This window comes from Protopterus annectens, chromosome 5.part0 (genome assembly GCF_019279795.1).
Source record: "Protopterus annectens isolate FY-2018-M chromosome 5.part0, PAN1.0, whole genome shotgun sequence".
NCBI lineage: Eukaryota > Metazoa > Chordata > Ceratodontiformes > Protopteridae > Protopterus > Protopterus annectens.
Genome location: NC_056735.1, coordinates 1,708,109,252 through 1,708,131,546, shown reverse-complemented (window position 1 = coordinate 1,708,131,546; position 22,295 = coordinate 1,708,109,252). Strand labels below are relative to the sequence as shown.

Here is a 22,295-nt window from a genome sequence, read left to right as displayed (position 1 = left end):
GCAGGTTTTCTGGCCTCCTTGAACATCTGTTGCACATTATCATGAAATAAGTACCTAAATGGAGTCAAGACTGAATTATCCAGGCTGTCAGCTGTAGTTGCTCCATACAGGGCTACGTCAGTCACCCTTGAGACTGTGTGAGCAAGTCCAGAGTGTAAGGAAGTCTGTGGTAATTGCCATTGGCCAATACCATTATAAAGGAGAACCAAGACTGACTGGGCCAATAGTGGTCACCACAATGATATTTGACATTTCTTTCTGAATCTTCAGAAGAACCTTTGAAGCAGTGGAAAGGGTGAAAATACATACATGAACATTCTCATCCAAGGGAACAAGAATATGTCTGTCCTCCAAGCATGGATGCAAAAATGCCTGGAACATAATTTTTCCAGCTGTCTTTTTTGAATGAATCGATCTTAGGGATTTCTCACATCTGCACTAGATCTTGGAACAGCACTGCCTTGAGTTGCCACTTGTGCAAGTCTGCCCATGATCTGCTTTGTCTGTCTGTCACAATGTTTTGCTCTGACAGGATGTATGATGCCTGAAGAGTCAGAAAATGCTGTAAAGCCAACTCCCATGCCATCTTTACCAACCAGCATAGAGGATAAAACCTTATATTCCCTTGTTTGTTGAGGTACCACATTCACTGTAGTGTTTCGTAACCATAAGAGGAGGACTTGGAATCCATAGGTGGTGAAGGACTTTCAAGGTGTGGACAATCACCAACATTTCCTTGAAACTGATGCACTTCTCTGTATTCTTGGCACTCCAAGTGGCTGCACTTGCACTCTGACTGACATAACTCCCAAAGCAAAGCAGGTGAATCTGTCTGGACAGATTGCATCACAACAGATGGGAAGAAGAGAAGTCTTGGATTTATACTCGATTGTGTTCTTCACCACTGTAACTCTTGTCTGGTGAATGGCAACACTAACAACTTGAATTCTGGGGAATGTAGGTGCTGGGCCCAGCAATTTCATAGATATTACTAAATTTTCCTCATATAAATAAGGGCTACTGGTATCACAGGAATCATGGATGCCATCAATTCTAGAATTTTGAGGAATTCTCTTGACGAGGTGCCATCACTCCTAGAGAATTCCTGAAGCATTGACTAGTAGGACATCACCTTGTCTTTAGGCAGGAAGGCCATTATTTTGTCAGTGTTGATTGAGCACCCCAGGAAATGAGCCTTTGCAAGGGTATCATATATGACTTCCGAAGAATCAACTTAAAAACTGGCTGGGACTGCAAGGTCACAACCTTTTCTAGCAATTTGAAACATCTGCATGCAGACTTTTCAAAGATCAGCAAGTCATACAAGTAAGGAAAAATATGAATGCCAAGAGTCCAGCCATGGGCCACTGCTGGAGCAAGGCATAAACACTCTAGGTGAGGTGGAGAGGCCAAAGGGTAATGCAGAACATTGACAGTGAGAAACAGATACATCAAATATAACATATCTCCTGAAGTGATAAGCAATGGGGAAATGATAAAATGCATCCTTGAAGTCCACGGTCACCATAAAATAGTGATCCATCAGAAGAGGAAGCACTGTCTGCAGGATGAGTATCTTGAACTTGGGGACCTTGACAAAAGTATGCAGAAAGGATATGTCCAACAGTGGTCTCCATGACAGCTCTTTTTGGGGGACCAGGAAAATTCTGGAGTAGAAACCTTTTATTCTCTCCAAAACAGGGACTGGATCTGCATCCAGCATGTGTCAGAGTGTAAGGGTAAATGACATAGTCTGGGCCTGCGAATGAGGGGGAGCCTCCCTGAATGGAGGTGGATGTTCCTTCCTCTGCCACATTTAAACTCTGCCAACAATGTTGATCACCCATTTGTCAGAAACCACTTGTGGCCAAGCTGCCTTGTTAAGAGATAACTTTTGCAATGAAGCATCCGGAGGGCAACTCGGGAATGATGGGTGCTGAGCTTCGACATAGTCACAGGTTGGGAAGGGGTATCCTTTTTGGGAAGTGAACCCTTGTTGGGTTTGGTGGAGTTTTTGTTTGCCCGGGAATTCTGCTTGTTGGGTCACTGAGAATTATCTTGCTTATTGGAGGAAAACTGGGGAATATGAAACATTTTAGACACCTCTTGCATCAGTTTATTCTGCCTTCCCAGTGTTTAAAGATATGGTGAGATGCTGTAAAACACATAATCAGCATCAAGTGGAACATTCAAATCTCATTTTTTATTTTATTAGAAAAAAAATTTGTGTGCGCAGCCAGGGATACCACCTTACCACAGCTGATGTTGTACATTTCTGGAAACAATACTGGGCCCCTCCAAGGGACTTTTTAAAGCATATTTAGGCACTTGAGAAATATTTCAAAAAATCTCTTTCATATAGTCTTTCTGCTCTGCAGGTAGCAATGCATCATTTTACAAAGTACATCAATAACACAACATTCCTTTTAAAATTCATACATAATATTGAGCATGAAACAACAATTTTTTTTGGATGTAACCATTTTCACAGACAGAATGAACCACTGTTTTGGCTTCGCCAGTTTTTGAAAACCCACTTTTTCTATGCTTATCTCTATTTTGGGAACCACCACCCTTTCAGTCAAAAAGGGCCTTTATTAACGACCAGATGGTCCACCTTTCAAGGTTAGCTTCTGACAACACGATGTTCAAGCTGAAAATGGGTAAACTTGTAGATATGTTAAAGGACAGACTACCCAGAAAAACTTATTGTTGAAATGTACAATGAGATCCAGTTGGAAAGAAAAACAAAGTTCAGATGGTTTTGCATAACAAAAATTCCACCCCCAACAACTTATCGGATGTTGACAAATCTGAGGACATGATCATTCCTTTTTCAACTGATGTTAATAACATCAGGGTGGTGATTACAGGAAATTGATCTTTGGCCTTTGAAAGGGAAATGAAACAGAAACAAGGATTGGAACTAAAGTTTGAGTATAGCAAGAAGATTCTTGAAACAGAACATTACATTGTTATGAGTAAGAATGTGACCAACAACTGGCACATGAAAAAATGTGAATGTTGTAGATACTTTGCAGACTGCCCCAGCATTTAAGTGAGTGGTTACCCCAGCATTTTAGGATGTACTGGTAATTTTGATTGCAAGAGCTGGGGGTGATTAATTAATTTAGCAATCTGCCAGTCATGTGGAGGTTATTATGTTGGCAAAACTGTTGGAGGCTGAATGACAGGCTATATGATATAAAGCATGGTAGAACCAATGATGCACTATAGAAGCATGCCATAATATGCAGACATTTTAAGCATTTTATTTTCTTTGTAGTAGAAAAAATGCCCATGTCACAGACATTAGGCTAGGCTTGGGAAACGTAGTGGAATACAGGGAGGCTGCGAAGACTGAATGCTACAGATAAATGAGGATTAAATGACAGCATTTCTATGGCTAGCATCTTAAAATTCAGGTCTGCAAAGTTATGATTACTGTTTCTGTTTGTTATTGTTCATTATTTAACTTCTGGTAATATTTGTTTCACCAACATTTGTTCAGGTCACCTAAATTATATTACAGTCAAAAAAGCAGCACTGTCTACAAGGTTTTAGCAAATAATAAACTCAAAATCTTTTTATCATGAAAACAATATATCATTTTGTTACATAAATATGTTTGTTTGTGTCTTTCGGCTTTTCTCGGTTAGGGGTCGCCACAGCAGAACTCCAGTCCGCTAATGACTGGCAGTAGATTTTTACGTACTGGCTTGCCGGGCCTAACGCACAGCCTTCAGCGAAGGAACGCCCATTCCCACATGTCACCACACAGAAGAAGCTCTAACTGAGAATCGAACGGGCAACGTCTAACTGTGAGGCGACAATGCTACCGCAGCACCACCACCGCAGTACATTTTGTTACATAAATATATTTATTGTAATTTGATTTATTTTATCTTTGTTTTAGAGAAACATGACTTTGTCTACCTTTTAAATAGAAGTGTTTGCTGCATGACTCTGATTCTGTTGAAGTCCTTTATACTTTTGGATGAAAGCGCTTACTCTGATAAATTTATTATCTGGTTGGACTCGTGCTTGGATTTAGGTTTTTACAAGTTTTGTGAGGAAAGCAATGCACATGGAGCAATGCTGGACTGTGCAGGCCACAGAAGGTGGGCAGGACTGCCTCTGGTGCAATTTTGTATGACCAAGGGGCTTACGAGGATTTGGTGAATATAGCCTATGCTACTGATGCTTGCAGGGCAACATGTGGACCGTGTTCATTAGGACATAGCCACAGCTTCTAAAACACTGACTTAAACAAGGACATTCTGCAATATTTAGGAGTCATGTAGTGTCACATATGTCATCTGGTGGTACCCAATAGATTATGCTATTATGAGATATAATCAGAATATTTCTGCTACAACTAGCACTACCAAGGAGCTTGGAAGGGGTGACGCTTGCAGTATGCTGGAGCAGCAGACCAGCATGCCCCATATGGGTGGCAGGATCATAGTAATGCAGGGGGCCAAATACACAGCTGTGATGCAGAGTATGGTACACAGCATGCTGAAGGGTGAAGCAGAGGTAGGCATATGTTTCCTACCTTGACAGTGGTTGGCACTTTACACAGATTAGGTGGGTGATAAATGCAAAGCAGTCTGCTTGTACAGTGCATCTGTGTCAGGAGATGTGCCCTGCCAGTAGGATGGGTTTCCACTACTAGCAACAGTATAATAATACAAACTTTTGCAATTCCGAAAACTATATTCAGCTATACTATCGCCAGTGTATATATTTACTCCTGCATCTGACAAGTCATCCCATATGCCTCTAAAACATCAGCTTGTTCTCCTCTACCTCCTCAGGAAATGAAAATGAAAATGTGCATGAATCAAATGTCCTGCGCTTGGTTAGGTAGTTAACAGTACAGTACAGTAAAACAGATTTTTCATTAGTATTTACAGTAGAATTTAGGGGCGCTTTTCCTAACCTCCTCTTCCCATTATTTAATAAGGTCAAGGTGGCATTTCTCCACCTCATTGTAGTGGTGTATGCACTGCTCACCTGTGTAGGTGATGCCTGCAGCAGCAAGCACTGCCCTAGCACTGCAGTGCTAGGCATCTACCTTATATCTGAGACCCTCATAAGATTTGCCCACCATTCCACTGGTCTCTGTACAAGTACAGAAATATTTTTGATTCCTTCATGCACCACCTAGAAACCCTTCCACATTCAGTATCCTAAGAAGCCATAACCACTTCACAGGTTACAATCGTGTGGAATAAGATATCATATTTTTGAAGACACACAATGCCGGTATCAAGTGATGAACACCGAATGCGGGCTGTACTATAGGGGTTAAAGTGTTTTGCCTCAAAATTAAACTGCATAAATTGTTTTATGATTAAAATATTTCCAAAAGTCATTTTTATGGACATTTACTTTTGGCCCTTTGTATTTTATTTATACAACTACTTAGTATGTTATTTTTGCTAGTACAGAGTTTTCATCTCACTTCCTGCTGTCTCAACAATGCCCTTTTCACAGTATTTTCCATTTTCTGTTGCTTATGTGAATATCTTTTTCACATAAAGGGGAATTATCAACTCTTGTGTGAATTTGCTATATCATATACCAATAATAAACAATAAATAAAAACAAAAGCAGAGCTGCTGTTATGTATTTTGCTCATGCATGACCAGCAAGTACACTTTGTACAGATTTTACATATGCATAAGCTAGTCCATACACTACATTAGTCCATACACTACATTCTTCTCTCCCAATAAGGCTAATACACAACAAAGAAAGCTAAAGTAACATTAAGTCAGTAGAATATGACAATTTGAGAGAAAACTGCTAGGAATGTGAATCAGAAGGAAAGATTAGGCTATTTTCATTAATTCTAAAATGCATGAATTGAGGGAGGAGATCAGCCTACAGTTTATTTTTCATTTTTGTTAAAGATAATGTTTAAAGGCATGAAACAAACTTACTTTTTGAGTGCATTTTATTAACAAGTTAACTGACAAAACTGATTCCGAATATTAAAAGTCTAAGTGAACCTAGTCATATTTACAGCATTAATATTACTGCTCTGGCAAGAGGCATTTACATCACTTTGGGTTCCAGAACTAATTTTGGATTACTGCGTGATAACTTAACAGGGTGTCAATTACACAACTGCTTCACAACCATTTACACATGGTAATCCAGCATAATTAGAGCTGCAGCCCAAAGTGACATAAAAGCCTCTTGTCAGCACATTAGCATATTAAATATCCTGTCCCCCCTCCTACCCATCTCTGTGGGAGTCCCCCAAGCTCCATCCTTGGACCACTCCTCTTTATTAAATTCACCAATGAGCTCAAGTCCTCCACTCAACTAGCCACCATTGTTCAATATGCTGATGACACCTCTCTTATTTGCTCAGCACCCCCCCTCCCCAAGAACTATAAGATAAATCACAAAAATCACTCCAACTTTCAACTTATTCTCAACCCTAATAAAACTAAGCTTATGGTCTTCTGCAATAAAAGAACAAAAAATAGCCAAATTTCTCTTACTATCAGTGATACAAAAATTGAACCAGTTGTTGTTGTCTTTCGGCTTTTCCCAGTTAGGGGTCGCCACAGCGGAACTCCGATCCGCTAATGATTGGCAGTAGATTTTCACCAACGCCGAGCTGCCAGTTAATCAAACTAAAATTCTTAGTGTAACAATAGATGACTGTCTAAAATTTGATATACACATATCACTAACAATTAAAAAAATTCACAGCAAACTTGGCTCACTCTACAGAACCAAATCATTCCTGACTAATTATGCCAGACTTTCCACTGCTTGACCCCACCTACTTTCCACCCTTCTTTTTTGCTCACAAATCTTCACCATCCTGTGCAAGACTGAACTAATCAACCTTCAGAGCTGTTATAACAAACAGCCAAGTATGCCGTAAACCAGCCCCGTAAATCACATTATTGTACTGCACTTCGCCAAATCAACTGACTTGAACTACCCAACCTACTGACTCTAAACCAACTCACCATAGCACATAATATCATCTACAAACCTGACCACTGCCCAGCTCTCCTCAACATAGTTGAACCAAACACTAACTACAGGTGCCTGAGATCTTCTGATAAAGTACTCCTTAAGATAAAAAAAGCAAAACTACTATGGTGACTGTCTTCATGCTAATAAAATATCCAAATCCTGGAACCTAGTGCCCCAGCATATACTTAAAAATTCTGACAATCGCAAATTTAAACTACTCTTAAAGGAACACCTTACGAACCACTGGCTATGGTCCTGCACCCACCCAGGGTAACTCTTTCAACCTGAATTACCTCTTCTCAAAAATTCCAACTGTCCCAACTCTATACTTCTCTTCTCCTCCCTATTATGTCAACCTTTTAAGAACTTTCATCATGCAAATTTTTTATTCTGCTCTTCTTTACCTTTTACTAAATTTATATATATATGTATATATGGGTTCACTGTAGAATCCCGAAATATTGAAATCCCGAATTTCAGTATTTTGAAATTCTATAGCCGAAAGCTTTAAATTGCGAAACACCAGAAGCACGAAATTCAAAATCCCGAAGTTAGGAGGTTCTGGTGTTGCGGTATGTGAATGGATAGGTGTAAGTTCAGGTAAGTATGTACGAGTGTGTTGGTTAGGGGCTTTAGTGTATGTTAGTGTGTGTTTTGGCTGTGATGTGTATGTGCAAGGGGTTGTGAAATGTGTGGGTGTGAGTTACCTTTGTGTGTGTGATTGTGCAATCTCGGGAGTTAGTATATATAAGTAGGGGGGGTGTGGGGGGCGCATGGGGGCTTGCCCCCCTGCTTGTCTGTAGTGTAGGATTGTATGTTTGATTGTGGGGGGGATACTGTGTGTATGTGTGTGGTGTATTTGTAGTGTAGGTTTGCGATTTTAAATTTTGCGGTTATGGGGTTTCAGGATTTAAAGCTTTCGGGCATAGAATTTCGAAAAATTGAAATTCGGGATTTCAGTTTTTCGAGATTCTATAGTGAATCCGTATATACATATATCAAAAAAAGGATTGTGAATACAGTCTTTTATTTTGTATATATTTTGCATATCACCTACCTGTATGCCGATACTGTATTTTACCTTTTTTTTTTTGTACAATTTTTACTTCACTTATCTGCACCTGAAATTGTATACAACCTCTTTCATATATGTAATTTGTTTATCTTTTTCTTTGCTATGTTTTTGTCAAACACTTGTCTTGGAGCTCATCTCCCCGGTTTCTGCTGAAAACGGGCCACTGACTCTGACACTACCTGGTAAACAAATGTAAATAAATAAATAAATACATAAATAAATAAATAAATAAATAATGCCTTAAATACTGCTGGGTCAGTTTAGACTTCTGTGTTCAGCAGCAGTTTTTAAAACTGACCTTTTCAAAAACTGGTGCAAAACAAACTTTTGTTTTTACACAGAAAGAGTGTTTGCATGCACAAGATTGTATGTGACCACTGTTTTGTGCAAAAACAAAAGATTTTTAACCAGTAAACACGATCTTTAAACCCTGCTTTCTGGAATTTTGTGAAGTTTGATCAAGTTAAAGATGAACAACTGCTACTTGTTTACAAACCAGCTTAACATTCATAAAAGTCAATAAATACTACTAAGCTACAACTTATATGGAACTATAATGATAAAGAATAAATAAATATACTCAATTAAAACAAGAAACTACTGAGTAGCTATGGTGCTGTGCTAACTCACCTCAGTCCTCATGCTTATATTAAAGACGTTTAGCCCTCTAGACTTCTTGAACGAGCACTTGAAGAAGTTGGATGGTCACTTTTCATCACATTCTCTGTGTCTTCATGGATGATAGAGTGTGCCGCAAGAGTATGTTTCCTTTGAGTCTTTTTCACTGTTAAAAAAGTTTAATCTACTTCATCAAGAAGCATTTAAATGTCTCAAAAAGGTATTCATGAATAACCTATCAAGTTATTACTAAATACAGTAATGTCAAAGTATAATAAAGTACAGTTGTGTAAGTTGCTCTTACCATAATAGCAGATGTTTGAAGTCATGACTGTTGCAGTAGCTAAAGTTATATGGGTTATACCCAGCCCAGAAGAGAATGGCCAGCCATTCTCTAAAAGTCTCTGGCTCCTCTCCAAACATGATCCCAGGCTGCTGAGGCACAAGCTCCAAAGGGAGGAAAACAGTTTGGGGACCAAAAACACTCGGAACTTCTTGCTTCTCAAAAGTGAGAGAGCCTACTTTCCTAAAAAAGAAGCTATAAAAAGATAACATTATCAAAAACATAAGTATATACAGAAAAGGGGAAATGGAGGGAGCAGATCCTGCAGCAGTGATGGCTTTAAACATCTACAGTTATGGGAAATTCAACTTATACAACTATAGTATGTTCATCAGTATAACTGCTGCAGTAGTCTAAAGCTATACAGGTAGATTACCGCAGATTATCCGACCAGGGAGAAGGAAGGAAGGATTAAGATCCAGGACCCCCTGGAGTATGGTCCTAGCAAAGACATTTATGAACCTGGTAAAGGAAGCCAGTTTGCAAGGTTTTACAAAAGTATGTACTGAGGACCAAGTAGTTGCCTGAGTCGATGTTTTTTCAGTATGCCACTGACGATAAGTCTCTAGTAGAATGTGTCTTGATTCTGCCTGGAATAGATTTAAGGAGGTAGGAATATCTAAAAGCAATAACTAGGGAAAAACATCTAGGAATAATCTGTTTTGACATGGTTACCCTTTTTTATCCCATTATAGGAGATAAACATCTGCTCAACCTTCCTAAAGGACTTAGGTTCTGTCAAGGTAATACCTGAGTTGCTGGTGCATGTTCAGAGCATGAAGAATCCATTTTCTCTGATTTTCAGCTTATGGATATAAAAGAGTGAGGCTGATGGCTCAATTCAAAGTAAATCCTGAAACAATTGTTGGCATGAATGAGGGGTTTGTTCTTAAAGTAACCCTATCTCTACAGAATAACAAATAGGATTTACCCACAATAAGAGTTTCCAACTCATACTCTTCTTGGAGATGTCAGTGAAATAATTAACAGTTTTCCTGCCAAAAACTGTAAATCAGCGGGTCTATGTCTTATGATCAAAATCACAGAATATCGAACATAAGACATAGAAACTCACTTACATGAAAGTACAGAACATTGAACCTGTGCTTACGCGAAGTACATAACATCAAAGATGTACTTTCGCGTAAGCCATTCCCTTACCCCACCCTCCCCTACCCTAAAACAAACATTAAAAACTTTACAAAATACTCTTTCGCAGGGGGGCAAGCCTCCCTGCACCCCCACACCCCCCTACTTAAATATACTAACTCCGAGATCACACTACAGTGGGGAAAAGGATGCAATTCCTTATCCCCACCGTACTGCACTTCAGAGAATCGGCTTACACGAAATATATCTTTGATGTTATGTACTTCGCGTAAGTACAGGTTCGATGTTCTGTACTTTTGCGTAAGTGAGTTTCTATGACTTATGTTCAATATTCTGTGATTTCAATCATAAGACATAGACCCAAATCAGCACATTCAAAGACAGACAAAGTTAACTTTTTTAGCACAAAGTTAAGATCCCAAGTAGGTACCACCTGTTTCCTAGATGGTTGTAAAACCCCTTTCAAGAACTGTTTGACTATAGACAGAGAAGAAAGATCAGGATCCATGAGCAGATATGCAGAAATGGTCAAATGATGAACCTTAATAGAAGAATAAGAAAGTCCAGAGGAGAGTAACTCACAGAAATATTTAAGAACCAGTGGTAGATAATCCCTAATTGGCCTTGGTTATTAGTATGGTACCAACTAAAACAATCTCTTCCGCTTACTATATAAGATTTTCTTGTAATAGGTCTTCTTGCCTCCTTTAGCACCTATAGCACTTCAGCACTTCCTCATAAGCAGGGTGCCTAAAAGATAAAACAGAATCATCCAGGCAGTTAGTAGAAGTTATTTAAGACTGGGGTGATCAAACTCCCCTTGCTTTGTCTGAGTAGATCCAATCTGTGAGGAAGTTTGTGGTGCTCATGGCCAGTTCCATAAGAAGGGAGAACCATTGTTGCCTGGGCCAGAAGGGAGTCACCACAATTATTTTTGGGGAGTCTTTCTGAATCTTTACAATGGACCCTGGAAATTAGTTGAAAGGTTAGAAAGGCATAAAGGAACATTCTCATCCAATGGAATGAAAAAGCATTCATTTTCTAGGTTTGTCTGCAAGCAGTCCTTGTGCAGAATTTATTTAGTTGTCTGTTTTGAAAGGACGCAAACAGATCTACTTGAGGTGTTCCTGACATCTGCATCATTTCATGGAATACCTCTGAAACAAGCTTCTACTCATGAGAATCTGCCCAGGATCTGATGAGTTTGTCTGCTACAATGTTTTGCTCTGACAGTATGTAAGACACACGAAGAGTTAGGGAGTGCTGAAGTATTAACTCCCACGCTATAACTGCCAGCCAGCATACAGGGTGTGATCTGGTACCACCATGTTTGTTTAAGCACCACATCACTGTGATGTTGCCTGTAATCACCTGAAGAGGGTGTGGTCCCCAAAGATGATGTAGAGCCTTTAATATGAATTATAGCTAGCATTTCTTTGATATTTAATGTGCTTATGTCTATCCAAATTGTCTCACAGACATTTCACTTTTACTCCCATTGAAATTGCTGTTCAAGCAAAATCTAAGGAGTCTATCAGGACAGATTGTGACGGCGCAGTGGTGCAGCGGTAGCATTGTCGCCTCACAGCAAGAAGTTCTCCGGTTTGATTCTCAGCTGGGGTGCCTTCTGCACAGAGTGTGCATATCCTCCCTGCATTTGTATGGGTTTTCTCCAGGTGCTTCAGTTTCCCCCCACTTTACAAAGACATGCATCTAGAACATTTCTCCCCAGGCCTCTGCTGAAAATTGGCTTCATTCCAAGTTGGACTTTACCGGTAAACAAATGTTAAATAAATAAATAAAACAAATTGTGTTGGGATAGGAAGAAAAAAGGGAGCCCTGGACTGAGAGCCATCTGATCTCTCCTCCACTGTAGTTCTAGTTTTACAAAACCCAGCACTAGAATTTAAAACTACAGGGTTGAATATGCTGGGTCCACATATTTTTGAGAAACCACTGAATCTTTTTCATGTGCAGTCTGACAAGTGAAATCGTGGATTTCATAGAAGCCATAAGGGCTAGAATCATGAGGAATTCTCTGGCTGAAGCAAGGGACAGAAGAGAAAAGTTCAGGAATACATCTCAATATAAATCACCTTGCCCTGTGGTAAAAAAGCCTTTTGTATGTGTGTCTATAAAACACCCTAAAAATACAATCCTGTGTGACAGAGTCAGGGTGGAGTTTTGCAAGTTTATCTGAAATCCTAGATGACTGAAGAGAAAAGTAACCTTTGCTAAGGACTCTTGGCATCTGGGATAAGGCTCTGCACAGATAAGCCAGTCATCTAAATAAGGAAAAATTAGGCTACCTTGCAGTCTGCAATGGTCCACTACTGGGGATAGGCAATTTGTAAACAATCTTGCTGTGGTAGGTAGCCCAAAGGGTAATTGAGAGAACTGATGTGACACAGATACACAAAATCTTAGGTATTTCCTTTAATTGTGGGCAATAGGAATGTGATGGTAACCATCTTTACAATCTAAAGTTACCATAACACTGTGGTCACGGATAAGTGCTAACACAATTCTGAAGGGTTAACATCTTGAATTTTGGAACTTTTACAAACAGACCAAGAAAAGAGAAATCCAAAACTGGTCTCCATGAGTGCTCCTTCTTTAGGACAGGAAACATTCTGGAATAAAACCACTGTCTATATTTTCTGCAGGAACTTGCTCTATCACTCCTGACTGTAATATATGTTGAAGTACCTGAGGAAATAATTCTGTTTGATTAGGAGGATGAAGAGGGATCCCCAAAAAAGGAGGAGGAGATTCTATCTATTGACAGCTGTAACTCTCCTGGATCACCTTTAAAATCCATTTATCTGAAATTATCTGACGCCAAGCTGCGGCACTCAGGGTCAGATTCTGTGAAATGGTAAGAGAAACAGGAGTGGCGGGGGAGATGATCAGGTCCCTGGCATAGTGGTTCAGAAGCTGGTGCTTAACCTTTTTTTGGGAAAGCTGCTTGTTTTGGGGGTTTAGGATTGGTTCCCTCTTACAATTTCTTCTTAGGAACCTGTCTAGTATTAGGCTGTGCTCTTTGCTTGTTTTGACTTGAGACAGGTGAAACACCTGATTCACATAAGACCTACCTTCAGGGCTCAGAGAAGCAGAAAACTCTCTGAAGTTATAGGTGCATTTTAAAATAAACTTAATGTAATTAAGGATTCTGAAGGTTAGAGTAGGAGAAGAAAAAAAATATCCAACCCTGTTTATCTAACCACTTACCATTCCTTATTTCCTGGCACTGGGTTGAAAGTGAAAAGAAGTTTTCTTGCTGCAGGTGCCATGGGCGTAATTGCAGCTAGATTTGCTCTAAGATTTATTAGCTTGTTAGAAACTCTATACGATTTATCTGCTTTTTTTTCAGAACTGATGGGAGACAATCAAAAGAATTGCAGGCAGCTTTAAAGGCAGCCTCCAATGCTGGCAGTATAGGAGAAATGAATGCATTATTGGGGGCTTCTTGTTCAAGTAAGCCATAATATTTGCCCATCCAAGGAGGAATGTCCATTTGTTCCTATGAAAATATATCCCTTAGACTTGAAATGGTCTCAGCAGAAAAGAAAGTCACCATCTATAGAACTTCACAGAATCTGAGTCTAGAGCTATAAAACCCTTAGGTGACATAACTCTGTTTCTGTCAACTTCTGATTCATGTGAAAAGCTTTCCTCTTCCCTAGAAGTGGGATACAAGTTTTAGGAGGAGGCATATGGCACTCAGAATTGGCTAACTGCAATAAACTCCTGGCCAAGGTAATAACATCATTTTTAGCCACAGAATCCATCTTCATGTTTTCTTTGTGATTAACTTTTTTGTTTCTTTTACCTAGGAATGGCTAAGGGAAAGTATATGATCCTAAGCAAGAGGTCTATTTCCTCTGGCACCCTGAGAAGACCCTTTTGAGCTGTCTCTTACAGTTAAGATGGATGATTCTCCCATACCCAAGTTGGACATTGGAACACCTGCAGAAGAAGTTTCTGACCTCTAATCCATGGTGGCCCGCAAGACTACACCAGAGAGATTCGAGGAAAAAGGAAAGTGGTTTGAGGAACTGGTAGTGGTTACTGCATTGTCAGACCCCTGTTTCCTGTGGCATTGAATGAGCCTGCACAGAAAGCAAGGATTCCTACTGTAACTGTTTTTTTTTTTTCTTTTTAGGTGCATTTGGAGACTGAGTGGCAAGAACAGGGTAATAATTATCCATGCTGTAGTGAGAGAAGAAGGCTGACTGCTAGTAAGTTATGTCTATAGGAGTCCGTAAGACAGTAAATTGTCACTAGTAAGCACAAACAGCACACAACAATTACAAAAATGTAATAATTCCCCAAAACACAGTTATTCAAGCAGCTCACAATGTTCCAATGCCAATAGATATACAGATTTCCAGAAATTAGCTGTCCTGAAAATTCATGGAAAGAACATCACGCAGGCACAAGCATTCACATAAGGAACTGTTTTTCCCCTATAAAATTAATTTCCAACTGCCTAAACTTCTAAAATAAACCTAAATGAACATAGAATAAGCCCTAGAGCAGAAAAAGGACAGTCTATACATAGAAAGAAGTTCCTAGAATGTCTACCAATATGTTTGAAAAGCCAGTATTCTTAAAGTGATATACCACAATTTCCACCAAAACACTATAAACTGTAAAGATATAATAAAATTATTTATATGTGTGGAAGGGGTCCCCAAAAGGGGTCGTATCTGTCTGACAGGAAAACTTGGCTGACTGCTGCTCCAGAGAAGCCTCAGAGATGCAGCTGCATTAGGTGGCAAAAAAGTTTTTTTTCACTCTGGTTCATAGGTTGGTACTAGGCTGTCTGCCTAAAGATATTTATAAGCCTAGCCAGAATGTGTTGGCTTTTGCCGCCCCTTAGATTAGTTCCCTGTGCCTCTGTCCAGCAGAGCCACTGAAGTGATCCCCGAGGTAAACTTTCTGTTTCCCATCCACTCGTCAAGGTTTCTTTTGAAGAGTGTTAGCGGGGAGCTCTGCCTAATGTAGACTGGGATCTTGTTCCAAAGCATGGGAAGTCTCTGGGATAGGAATCTATCCCTCCAGCACATCCTATTTATTATTGTGGTGAGGTTTAGATCCCTAGAGCATGTGGCTCGAGGGGATAAGGTTTTCTTTACGTGGAGCATGTCCATCAATACTGGGTTGGACATGGCCTTGTATGTCAAGCAGAGATCACCTCTGAGTAGGCGGTATGCAACTGAGTACAACTGGAGTTAGGTTACTTTTATACTTTCTGGTTACTTTTACAGTTCCCTCCAAAAGGGATTAGCCTTATAGGCAGCTACAGTGACTGTGTGTTAGGGTGGTTAGAGCTCTGACGAACTGTATGGGTGCTGTATCCTTGGAACTCATAAGCTACTGCAGAAGTAAGAATGATGAACATCTGGTTTTGCAGTATTATGAAAAGCAGAATAGCAATATATATTATGTTAACTGGGCTGTACCTAAGGGTATTTATGTCTGATAAAGTTTTAGTATATGTGTGGATTTTTACACAGTGTTTGGTGCATACTGTCATAAACTGGAATGCAAGTGATGTTTGGTTTGCTCTTTGTTGCTCCAAATTGTTGAAGAAGGGGTGTGGTAACAGATATTTCCTTGCAGGATATTTACCTTTCTTCATGGTTGTGTGGTAGTGGCATCAGCATATTTACATAAAGGGATCTGCAGGGACAAAGCATTCCACAGTGAGGCACATGGTGTAGTTGCCGCATTGAAAAATGCTTTTTCAAGGTTCTGGATTTCTAGTTTTGCATTTGAGATTTGCATTTTAATTCCTATGCAACTTACAAACAAAGGTATGGCATCTAGGTCAAAGGTGGTCACTGTTCCACTGTATTTGGCATTCATTGGACCTATCATTAAGTAAAATGCCACTTTTGGTAAGTACCTAACCAGGCACATCCAACAACTGAAACATCCACGGAGATTCCTCACTAAAAGAATACAAGCCATACATAACATATCCTATGCAAATCACCTCAAAGCCCTGTCCCTGTTTACTGTCTTCTACAGGCTGTTGAGGAGAGATCTATACCTGGCAAACAAGGTATTATCAGACCTCACTCTGATACACCTATTGCATATCCACAAAATAAACAGCAGCAGAATTACTTGTTCTAAGACTTGAACCTTGCCTGTGATATAAATAGGACCTGATGGAGTGACTGGTATGCAATCCAGAGACTACCCGTTCTGTGAAACAAAATGCTATTCATGTGAAGCACAGTTTCTCCCCAATCCAATTCAACTGTAACTTGGATAATTGGATGAGGAACAGGAAATTCATCCCTGGTTTAACACCTCTATCGCTAATGGACACAGGTAGCCTGTAAATGGTTCATCTCCTAGGCCATTGCTTGTAAGTGTTTCATCTTCAAAGTTCCTGCTTATACACACACATAGACAGCTGACAGTAACTTTCTCCTTGTTCAGCCTGGTGAGTGGGACATCAGTGTGAATGACTATAGGGTTACCTATGACTAAAGTGTTGGGTACGTTGTCTTGCCATAGGGGCTGTTGTTTGGTGGTGCACTAGTGTTTTGAGCTATGTGCCACTTTGGTTGTGATTGTTTGTTTGCGTTTCAGCTTCAGAGGTCCTTGTTGCTTGGGCAGGTTAATGTTAAGGCCCTCCGCATAAGTGGGTTTAGTGTTACTATGTGTGGATGTTGGTGGCATGAGTTTTGAAGGGCTATGGGTTGCTTGAGGTGTAGTGCAGATGTTAACCTTCTACTCTTGACTTTTAGCACAATCTTGGCTGGAGAGAGCTTTGCTTCCAGTTTGGCTATGTAAGTGCATCTCTCGCAGGTTGCAAGGAGGAGAGGGTTGTCTGTGTACATGAGGCAATTGCCGCATTGCCCCAGTATGCCCAGATTCATAAGATTCTGGCAGGTGTTACATATAACAAACACAAAATGAAATACCTTGATTACTCCACATCTTTATCTTAGGCTTTAATGGTACATGGTTGAGTTTGAAAGCTTTCAATTAAAAGTATGTGCTCCTGTGAAATACAATTTCTGTCCAGTTTAATTTACTAAAAAAGTAGTTGTTTTACCTTGTGGTATAACACATAAATTCTATCTGAGTTCCTACTAGTAATTTCACATTTTCCATTATAATTTTTTTTACATATTTCTTCAGAACTTTACCCTGTTTTATTATATATACATTTTCCTCTTAGTCATCCCTGATGCATCTTAACTATTGCATATTAGGTTCCAGTCACTACTCATGCATAATACTTCCCTCTGGAAACTAATTACCTCTCCAATAACTCTCTTAAACTCCTTAATAATGGTTTTAGGAGGAATACAAATACATGCCAGTAAAATCCTCCTTTTCCCCTGCCAATGACCCCTTATTACCACAAATCTACGTCGCTCTTCAGTCATTATTATTATTATTACTACCCCTTGAAGCCCCTCTTACAATCATTATTGTTAACCGCTTTCCCTTTGTTGCTGATACTCTATTAAATATTAATTCTGAAATCTTCTTCTTTGCCAAACTCACACACTCATTTCTATCTGTGTGTCTCCTGTAACATCATTTGTACCCTACACTGCTTAATATAACTCAATACTCTTCACTTCTTGTCCACATCTACAATATCATTCACATTCCATGACATGGCAGATAAGGCAGTCATTCTGAGAAAATGATATTATTTTTACATACTCAACAAGACAATTTTTTGAAAGTATGTTTCCAACTTGCAGCTTACATACACACATTGCTTGGCAGGCTGATCTTATATGCAGTTGTCGCTTCTCATGTCTGCTTGGACCCATGTCACATTTTCTCAGACTTTAGGCTTTAATACAAACACTCAAGAAACAAACAAAAATGCACATTTTCATTTTTAATCCTTAACCACTTTTAACTGTCAGCAAACACACACAACTATATACACTTTCCAAAAAGGGAACCTAGCCCTCCATATACAGGCAAATACCGAAACAGACACTTATACCCAAAGACTTTATCATTTCTAACATTAGGGTTAATCATGATGAAAATGCAGTTTTGAACCCGTTTCTATCTTGCACCCACAAAATCAGTTCTAGCCCCATCTTATCATCTGTCCCAGATGTGAAAAAAAAATGCTTACTTAACTGATTTTTAGCCTTAAGAAAGCATGCCCTGGCTATCATTAAACAGAGTTTGCATTGCCATCATTTATTACTTGATTTATTTTTATGTTTCTGTTTCAGGGTCTGCATTTTCTTCTATCCATGAGGTTATTTCTTCATGAAATTCTTAATGACATATGCCACTTAGTGGCTTAAACATTCATAGTAAGGAAGTAATAACATAATTAAAGATAAGTGGTGTAAACAGATTACATTATAAACTCAAGATGTACATGAGGTGAGCCGCCCTGATTTTTGACACTCACTGCACATCTGAGATTCACAAAACATAATCATACACTGTGAGGAGTAAAACAAATTAATAGATAAGCCCTCCAAGGTCTGACTGCATCTATAACTGGTTAAAGTCAATAAAGAGTAAAACAATGTGTGACCCAACAGATGACTGCCCTCTGGGCTTAAAATAAAACTCTCTGAAAAGGTAATACAATCTCACTATGACGAGTCAAATGTACTAACCGTAACATATTAAATGATGTAAGGTTATCTTCTAGAGTTAATTGTAATGAGTGATGACCTTAATACTATCATGCTGATGTAATGTGATAAGACTTTTCTTAAGTCTCAACTTTTTATACAGTGATCTTGCAATAAGGAGGAGAAGAGTGATTCTGCAGAATTCTGAGTACTCCTTTTTGAAAGGCCAAGTTATCTGAAGGTGTCACAAAAAAGAATGACAGCATCCTATGGGTCGGACTGTATCAAGACACTTTGCAAAGAAGCAACTAACTCAATATGTCAGAAGCAATTATCTGATAAACTACTTTAAATTCAACACCCAAAAGAAACAGCTAAATAACAGGAAAAAAAAAAACAGGAATGAGAAAGAGAAGGTAGTAGGATATGAAAGGGGGTTAATGGAAACAATCTTCTAGAGTAATGGGAAAAGATTCTCAGCACAGGTCAAGTACTGGACCGACAAATCTTGTCGGGGGGGGGGGGGTCGATAAACATGATGCATACACTTATTTCAACTAGGGAAGTGTTAAGAGTGTTATGTACCAGAGGTGAATTTCCTTGTTAAACAATCATTCTAGTGCATAAGTGTTTAAGCCTTTTCTCTCTAATGCTGAATAACAGATAATAAGAGAAGTACAGCTGTGTTAAGTAAACTTATCATACCAGTAGATGTTTGAATAATCACTGCTGCAGTAGGCTTAGCTATATGGGTTACAGCTTGTCAAGGATATGACCAACTGGGTAGCTTCCAAACCTTAAGGGCACCTTCTATGGATGCCAAGTCCTTCAAAGCTTTCCTGCCACTGGAGAGCACTCCTCAAAGTCTTTCAAGGATGAATGGTCAGCCAGTGATTCTCTATAGCTGGATAAATAAGTTTCCTTTAGGGAAACCTTCTTCTTTTACCTTTTTTATGACTAAAACAGCATTTTTTGTGAAGAACTATTTCTTTTTAGCCAGGTTTTATTGTTTTGGGGACTTACTCAAGACATTTCTGTCAGTTGAAGCAGATTATTTTACTTTTGTATTTTGTCCATCATCGGACACTCATTTCTATCCTCCCCAGAATGGCTTTGTGTCTAAGCCACTAACTGAACTCATATCTTTTAGTCAGCATTCATGGCTTTCTCCCACTGTGTCATGGAGCTGGCATACCAGGGTTCATTACTTATCTAGGAAAGAGTTGTCCCAGCTGTAATTTAAGTTAGTAAGAGGTCAAGTAACAAATGCCTCCACCCCAAATCATGTATCACTCCTAAGAGAACCACAGGAAATCATTACACTTAGTCTACTGGAGGGTTATTTCATATCTTTGGAAAGTATTAGCTTTAGCAAAGTACTCTAATAAGATTGTTAGCATAATATTGTTCCAAGTGGCCACAAAAGCAAAATGATCTTCCATTGAAAATTATACATAACTATTAACACACTTCTACAGCAAATTATACATTTACTAAACTGTATTAACAGAAAAACAACTTGTCTGGGACAATAGGAAACTAAGAATCCATTTGGGTAGACTGGCATTCTCCAAGTAGTTAAAAGGCATTAAAATACACAACTTTAAAAAGCATTCCTGGTAGTTCAGTTAATGAAATTCATGAGTGATTTATAATAACAGGACAAATTGACCTCACAATGGGTCTAGTCACTAAACATTCAAGCTCAATAACAATTACTCAGTCCATTTGCGCTAATTCACTTAGATCTTAAAAAGAATACAAATGTACAGTGAGCACATTTCTGTTTAATTTCATAAATGTTGTTCTGACTCCTTAAAATACTAGACTGTCAAAGCAAACCAACACCTTTAACCAATTAACTGAAGTTATTCTTAAATTAAGCCACTACAGACTTTGTGAGAAATGAGATTTCCTTACAATTTTTTGACAAACTGAACACTTACTGTAGATGTACTTTTCCAAAATTTGAATAAGATGGGCACCTTTATCCGATAAATCCAGAAAAAGACATCTCAGTGTTATGGAACATTCTGAGACAGTTTCAAGTCTTTTCAGGATATAAAATTAATGAAGATAAAACACAGGTTATAGCCATAAATTATGCACCCATACTCAAATTAGTTAAACAATACCCATATTTATGGGGATACGATAAGATGATGTGTTTAGTAGTATGGATTAAAAATGGGTCTATATCAACATTTTGAAAATTTAATAGTTCGAATCACAAAATATCGAACTGAAATGATCGAACTATTACATTTTTGAATGCCGATATAAAAAAAACAAAAAAAAAACAAAACTAAATGATGTAGGCAGGGGGGCAAGCACCCCTGCACCCCCCACAACCCCCGCTACTTAAATATACCAACTCCGAGACCGCACTACATTGTAGTAAACTGAAATCTCCCCTTATGGAGATTTCCATTTACCTGTTCGATGTTCTGCACTTTTGGCATTCTTGCATAGACAATATCGCATTCGATATTGTCAACATTCGAGATGCTGATAGGAACCCTTAAAAACAATTCTATTATGGCAGCTAAAGGTATGTGGGAAAAGACTAAACAAAAGATAATTAAAAAACTGAGAAACTGGAAGTTCTTTTTTATGGATACAGATAGTAAGATACAAGCAGTGAAAATGTTTTCAGTCCCTTCAGTTTCATTTACGGGTCAGGCATATTTTTATCAACCAGATAAGTTATAGACAAAAATTAATTAAGAGTTGAAGGAATTTATCTAGGACGAGAAGAGGGAAAAATTAAGTGGGATAAGTTGATATTTGCAAAAGAACAAGGTGGTTTAGGATTACCTGATTTGAAGGCATATTTTAAGGCTTCACAATTAAGGCATGTATAACACAAGAAAATGTTTTAATTCAAATTGGAAAGAAGTGATGATGAAATAGGAGGGAAGTTCAAGAAATAAAGAGAGAGAGAGTGGGATTTTGGATGCACTAACTAAGCCAACACAATAATGGAGAAAGGAGATTTTGCAAATAGGGATGACTGGAAGTACAGGTATAGAAAATAGGCAACAGGGGGCTGGAATTTACTGGAGAAAACTGGCAAAGGAACCAATGTATTAGGACCAAATAACCAGAGAGAGAGAAAGGTAATAGAGTGGGATGAAGCTAAGAAGACATTTGGAATGCAGGCTAGAGACTGCCTTTCCTAACAGGGACTGGTACGACAGCACAGGGAAACAGAAAGGAATAATGGGGAAGTCTACAGGGAAAGACCTGCTCTGGTAGAGTTTTTAGCTGAATCTAGAAAAGAAGCTAATTTTTAAAAGGGATGATTAGTAGGGCATATAAATCACTGCATAATAACTATAAGACTTAATCAGAGCAGGTTAGAAAAGAATGAGAAGAGGAAGTGGAAAAACAATTTTCAAGAGAACAATGGGAGGACATATGCATGGCTCCTCCCAAGTATACAACAAAGTCTAGAAGGTTTAGGATCTTTGCTTGGAAGAGTTTGCATAGGTATTTTTATAACCCAAGCAGACTTCAAACAATTTTCCTTAGGTAGATA

General features: G+C 38.8%; 1 protein-coding gene across 1 annotated transcript in view; it reads right to left on the bottom strand.

Moving 5' to 3' along the window:
- CFAP91 (cilia and flagella associated protein 91) overlaps positions 1 to 22,295 on the bottom strand; it is a 1,839,442-nt gene that overhangs the window by 385,372 nt on the left and 1,431,775 nt on the right. Inside the window, exon 17 of the mRNA XM_044071500.1 lies at positions 8,717 to 8,870. Within this exon, the coding sequence (XP_043927435.1) occupies positions 8,746 to 8,870 (125 nt within the window). The 3' untranslated portion in view covers positions 8,717 to 8,745. The remainder of the gene's footprint in view (positions 1 to 8,716; positions 8,871 to 22,295) is intronic.